The 6356-nt window shown below is 46.1% G+C and overlaps 1 protein-coding gene across 2 annotated transcripts; it reads right to left on the bottom strand.

The window, feature by feature from the left end:
- Positions 1 to 816: 816 nt before the first annotated feature.
- LOC119303026 (BTB/POZ domain-containing protein At1g30440-like) lies at positions 817 to 5182 on the bottom strand. Of its 2 annotated transcripts, none has more exons than XM_037580106.1 (4): positions 4593 to 5182; positions 3434 to 3503; positions 1737 to 2924; positions 817 to 1616 (listed from the first exon to the last, which is right to left on the bottom strand). In XM_037580106.1, the coding sequence occupies exons 1-4, from the start codon at positions 4664 to 4666 to the stop codon at positions 1044 to 1046; spliced, it is 1905 nt and encodes a 634-aa protein (XP_037436003.1). In that variant the 5' UTR covers positions 4667 to 5182; the 3' UTR covers positions 817 to 1043. The 2 variants fall into 2 exon arrangements, with proteins under 2 accessions (XP_037436003.1, XP_037436004.1); XM_037580107.1 differs by having other exon boundaries at positions 1737 to 2980; positions 4593 to 4631.
- Positions 5183 to 6356: the final 1174 nt, after the last annotated feature.

Genomic DNA, 6356 nt, shown 5'->3' with positions numbered 1-6356 from the left:
GCAGCGTCCTTAACTTCCTCGGTCCACACAAATCATCAGTCGTGCCAATGATACTGACCTCGCGTTGCGTGTCTGAACATTTTGTTTGAACAATCAAACCAAAGAGAAAATGATCTACAAGTCCAAATAACCAAAAATATTATGTGCATAGATAGTACTCACTATTATTTGATTACTCGCAACTATGAACTGACCACCACTTGCACTACTTCAGTAAACACAGAACATCAAACTTTGCTACACATTTCCATTCCCACTAACCAACACACCCCAAAACACCAGAAAATGTTCACACAAAGGGACTCAAAACACTTGCACTTACTGGCGATTTCATTATGGGGCAGCTCATGATCTTCATATCGATCTATTATCCACCTCTGTATCTATTCTTTCTTAGCTAAACAGGTGGGAGATCTATCCAATTTGGTTATATTATATCATGGACTCGAAAAACGTATCTGAATTTGACTGAAATGCACGATCTTCACAGGTATCACTTTTCACGATACCTAAAAGGTGGAATAGCGATTTTCGAACCATTTCCTATAAGAGAATGGTTTCCATTACTTTGAGAAATGGATTCTTATATCAAACTATAGCTATTGCATTAAAGAAGAAAAGAAACTAATAGAAGTCGAAGACGCGGAATGATAGTGAATAGAGAGAAAGATTCTTCTGATTTTCTTGTTTCTATCTACTAGACGCCGTAGAGAATTGAGAATTTTCATGTCTTTCAATTCTCGTACTCGTAATTGGAAAGTTCTGGAAGGAGACCCATCATTTTGCAATGAAAACAACATATAAAACTCTGGACAATTTCGAAATCAGGCCAAGCGTCTTAATACATATGCAAAAAAATTCATTATTGGCCCACCATTGATTAGAAGATTTAGCTTGTATGAATCGCTATTGGTTTGATATGAATAATGACAATCGTTTCAGCACATTTAAACCTATAAACGACGACTACGGAAACTATAACACAGCTCACACCAAGTTAATTAAAATTACGGGAGTAACTAGTAGGGAGTTTGGTGTTTCATTCAGGCGTGGGCGGAGAGCTGGCGCTTCTGCTTGGACAGCTTGGCCTGCAGCTTGTCGAGCTTGGCGCTCATGCTCTTCTGCTGTTCGCTCACCGACCCCTCCTGCGTGCTGCACATCTGCGGCTTCATCTTCAGGCTGAACCGCCTCGGGACATGGGACGCCCACCCTCCTCCTCCGTTCTTGCCACCGCCGCGCCCCAGCTTCTCGATCTCCTGCCGCATGTCCGAGCACTCCTTCTCCAGCTCCGCCAGCCGCATCCGCATGTTGTCCATGCCCACCTTCAGCACCTGGTTCTCCCTCACGGCCGCCGACCACCCCCCGGCCTCGCCGGACATCGCCACGCAGCCGCTCCGCAGCGGCCTGGACGACCCTTCCAGGTTGTCCGACACCAGCAGGCACCCCGCGATCGACGTCCTCAGCTGCAGCTGCTCGAAGAAGAGGACTTGCACGACCACGCGCAGCGGCAGCCTCTCGTTCTGCGCCGCGTGGGTGCACGCCTCCAGGGATAGCTTCTGGCAGTCCATCAGCCGGCATAGCTGCTCCCGTTCCGCTTCTGATAGCCAGGAATGTGCCTGTGAGCAACACAAAACCAAAATGATGTCATGCAGATGCAGATACAAGTGAGCGTCCGATTTCTCAAGACAAACAAAGATTAACAACTTTAAAAAAAGGAAGTAGGATAGAAGATCTACCTTCAAGTACACATCGATGGCACGGTAGAGGCCGTCATCTAGCGGCCGGGCATACTCGGGCAAAGCAGATGCCAGGGCTTGGAATTTCGGAGGTTTCAGATTGACATCCGGTGCAACCTCTGCAAGATAGCCATCCAGTAACTTGGCAACAGCAGTGATTGGTATCATAGAAGGGGACGCCATCATGTCATCGATGCACGGGGAGCAACCGCCGTTGGCTTGGTCCATTGCCAGAAAGTGCTCAAGAATCCTGTGCACGCACTCCACATTGTACAGTGTTTCCATGGTGTAAGAGTAGTTTGGCAGCAGTAGATCTTCCAGACTGGCCTGGTCAAGCTGCATGCCGACGCGTTTCTCCAAGTTGGCGATGCAGGTGGAGCTGGCTTTCAGAATCATGGATGTTTTAAGCAGCCCGAGCAAGAGTTTTGTAGGCACCAAACCCTTCTGAACAGGCAATAGTCTGTCGATCTCCTCAAGCAAGTTCCTCTGTTCTACATCAGAAAGAGTACCGGCCAGGGGCATTGTTCCCATGCTATTGCGCCTACTGAGTCCTGGAATATACTTCCGCGCATAATATGCCAAAGAACCAGCGATGATCTCAGGCCGAATGCGTCGAAACTCCATACCAGATAGCAACCTCTTGTACATGGGAAAACTCAATGATGAAACATCGTCATACCACCAGTCCGAACTGAAGTTTCTGGGCCTGGCACCGGTGCTGATCCCATTCCACAGCACACTGCCACCAGGGCTTTGCATGAGGCCATGTTCCCTTATCGGCCAGCCAAACAGGTTTGGGTCGGTAGTTGCTTTCGATGCTAATGACTCGATGCATCTCTTCACAATTTGAAGATCTTCAGCATGAGGGAGAAGGTCATCACATGTTTCGAGGGCCTTTAAAGAATCTTTCCAGTTACGAAGCACCACTTGGTTAAGAAACATTTCTGTCTGTGCAATCAGGTTGTCATCAGATATTTCTTCAGTCATCTGGAGATGCTCAGAGGCGCAACGCAGGTGGACAACATTTGAAGAAGAAAGTTCTATTTTCACTCCATAGCAGAATCTTGCCACCATTTCAAATGATTTTGCACCCCCTGGGATATCACTTAGTTTGATGATGCACTCTTCTTGATCTGAACTCTCCTCTATCAATTGTTCAAGAACGGCACTTTTGGAAAGTAAAGGGAACTGCAAAGACGATGACCAGCATTATGGTAAAAGAACAGCCAGCATGTAGTGAAGGTCTACAAGTACAAGGTAAGAAAAATCTGTAAAGATGCATGAATGACCACAGGAGAAAGTAAACAAATGGCATGTGTATTATTTTTAAAGATGAAATGTTGCCACAAATTAATTCTCCAAAAATGAGTGAAATCCTTCCAATACAAGTACAAGTTGCTCATCCTTCTTAATAAGGACAATGTATATTTTCCTATAAATCCACAGGTAGTTCCTTGCCAACTTAGAATGGACACTGTTTGCTTGTTACGACAGACTAAAGTTTGTTAGTCTTATCTCTCAAAAAAAAGTTTGTTAGTCCACCTTGATGTTTTAGACTACATTCTTTTTTAATACCAAACAGTTTAAATAACTTTCTTCTAGGGCATTCTAGTAACAAGTAATAGTAATACAGTAGCTGTTTCTAGTGCCATAGAGGGCGAAATTGTTTACGGACAATCACAGGAAATGCATATTACCTTATGAAGGTGGAAAGACATATCCCCAACTTCCACAGTAACATCACTTGGCAGTCCTGTTGTGCAGAACCTAGAAGGTTCAAAAGCAGAAGAAAAAGTCAAGATCATTATATCAGACATATTTAAATACGAAACTTCACAGAGCAAATTTGAAACATATATATCCACGGTAATGGTCCCTTCGACGTCACAAACAGTGGTGCTAAAGGTGGTTGATTTCATGAAACATGGGAAGCTTGGGCTGTCCATTTAAAACAAAATCCAAACCTGCTCCCTAGTAAATAACTACAAGTTGGCTGCATTGTCTTGTATAAATGAAATGAGGAACGATGGCATCCCGCTGCCAACCAATGTGATGTGGATCCATGAAAAACCGCAGGCGACCCCCACCGGCCACCACAAACTGATTGCAGAAGCGGTCAACTGCGATCAACTGTGCATATTAGTGGGTACAATGAGTGAATAACACCCCACCATACTTGAATGGTGGAACTGTATCTAGCATGTGCAATGGGGCACCAAGGCAGGCAATACCGCAAGTCTTCTCCTTATTTCGTGGGAAATATTCTTAATCAACAAGTGTGTCGGTGACAAAACGAAATTTCAAATTCCAGCTAACGCCTTGTTTTGAACACATTTTCTTGGCAACTAGCATAGCATTTGAAAGTAATGTTTTCAACCCTGAATTTTCTCTCTCAATCACAAATGACAAGCAAGCAGGAGCAAGTAAACCAAGTCTGCTATTCGAATCTCATCGTTTTGCAATTGAAAATACGCATGTGAACATGGAATCAGTGGCAGTGGCCTGTATATATACAAAGAAAACAAAACTCGAGACAGAGCTCAGGGAGAGCGGTGTAGAGCGAAGCCGTGCAGTCCAGCCAAACAAGTTAAAGACTTGTGAATTATGGCACCAAATTGGCACCAATTTGAGCAGAAACCCCCAAGAACGCCAACCAGCCACTCTTGTCCTATTTTCTCCCCTAAATTCTTGAGGTTTCAGGTAGCAGCAAAAGAAGGGCAGGAACAAGACAACAAGGCCCAATTGTCTATCCTGGCAAGGGAGAGCGAGCAAGTAGACCGCAGAAATCAAGGCTGAATTAACGCGGAGAACATAGGGCGAACAGGGAAGAAGAGAGTAATGAGGCGAGAAATTTACCACGCCTGTCCCTGCCTTCTGAAGGCATCAGGCTTTGATCCCAGCTTCACCGACGCCGACGCCGACGCGGCCATTCTGGTCGACGCGGCCTCCCCCAAAGAAGGCTGCGCGAGTAAGACTCGGGCGCAGAAGAAGAACCCTCAACCAGCACTCGGAAGCTCAGGCCATGGCCTGGTCTGCCCCTTTCTCTCTCGCTCTCTCCCAGCTGCCGCCGGAACCAGCTCCCCGCGAAAGAAAGACAGGGCAGGGCAGGGTCAGCGATACATGATATGGTTGGAGGTGGAGACCCCTTTGGCGACGGGCCTGCTGCTGATCCAACCACTCCTCCTCCAATAAACCAAGCGCAAGCGGGGGTTGCAGGAAGAGGAGCACCGATTCAATCGAAGCAGTTAATGGTGGGCGCCGGCGCACAATGGGGGTTGGGAGAGAGAGCAGGAGTGCGAGTAGTTGGGTTGGGGCAGGGAGGAGGCTTGAAGACGGCAGTTTCTATTGTGTCTTCACCCTCCCTCTCTCTCTGCTTAACTGCTTTTGTGGGTGATTAAGAAGGTCTCGGGGAGTTTGATTAGGGGGGGAGGTGGAGATGGAGATGGAGATGGAGAGGGGAAGCAGTTGGCGCTGTGTGTTTTTCTCTACTTCTTTAGAGCTCGTGGTCACGGGGACAGCGCCATGACTGGGTGTAAAAGAGCGGCAGAGATCCTTTTCTGTTTCTGGTGGCAATTCATTGCCAACTCGACAATTGTTTTGTTTTGTTGCAAGGAGAAAGAAGTTAGAAAAGGAATCGGGTCAATTGGTAGTAGGCGTCAAACGGAGGGAGCGGCCAGACGACAAGGCAGCAGGTCAATCAATTATTTGGTCGACAAGGGAAATATTGCGGCCTGCGGAATCGCACGGCTGGTTCCCATCCATTGAGGCGCAAATAGTGGGAAATAAATTAGTAGAGTAGGAATCTATACCTGTGTGACAGTAATGGCGCAAATATCCCAAAGCTACGACTAGTAATGTGTTGGAAGGCGTTTTTTTAGTATATTTATTCCAGAAAAAGAAGGTGTTTCTTTTCTTTTTTTTTGAGGGAAAAAAGAAGAAGCAAGGTGCGTATGGGAGGAGCGGGGGTTGTGCGTTGGTTCCTGCCTGCCAGTGTGCTGCGTGTGTTGTTGGCGCGGGAGTTAATATTTACTGATGAGGAGGGCATTAAAGGGTCTGGAAATCTTGGGCTGCGTGTACACAGATTCTCTGAAGGAGAGAGTACAGCCGGGCAACGTTTGTTTATGCATGCATTTCAGCCACCGCTTTGTCCTCTTGACCTCAATACCGACTATATTTCCGGACGTCCGTAGCATTTTCAAATTTAGGTACGGTGGTCCTCTACTTCTAGGGTTGCAGACTTGTAGTACTTGAAAATACGTCCTTAGGGTTTTTATCTATGTTGGTCGTTTGATTCACAAGGTTTTTTCTTTTGGAATCAAGTGTGCTGCAGTTCATTGAAAATCATGCATCTACTTCAACCTCTTTTCATAATTCTTTTGTTTTTCCTGTGGCATCAAACACTCTATACTAATTCTATAAGATTCAAGTCGACGTGACACTTAAATCCTGTATTTTTCCTATCCTTACGTTCTAAAATCCTGCAAATCAAAGAGGGCCTGATAGTGAAGCCCATACTGTGCCATGCAAGGAAATACGACGCACCAGAGTTGAGTTGGTTAGCTGGACAGTGGTATCCTCAACCCACCACATGAAATCAGCGGGTGCAAATCCTTTTTATAA

Source organism: Triticum dicoccoides, chromosome 5A, assembly GCF_002162155.2.
Source record: "Triticum dicoccoides isolate Atlit2015 ecotype Zavitan chromosome 5A, WEW_v2.0, whole genome shotgun sequence".
NCBI lineage: Eukaryota > Viridiplantae > Streptophyta > Magnoliopsida > Poales > Poaceae > Triticum > Triticum dicoccoides.
This window is presented reverse-complemented; position numbering and strand designations above follow the sequence as displayed.

Coding starts and splice junctions, on each gene's coding strand:
- LOC119303026 (XM_037580106.1), bottom strand. CDS start 4,666: ATGGCCGCGTCGGCGTCGGCGTCGGTGAAGCTGGGATCAAAGCCTGAT. Junction 2,925..3,433: donor TGTCTTTCCACCTTCATAAG/GTAATATGCATT, acceptor TCGTCTTTGCAG/TTCCCTTTACTTTCCAAAAG. Junction 1,617..1,736: donor CCATCGATGTGTACTTGAAG/GTAGATCTTCTA, acceptor TGTTGCTCACAG/GCACATTCCTGGCTATCAGA.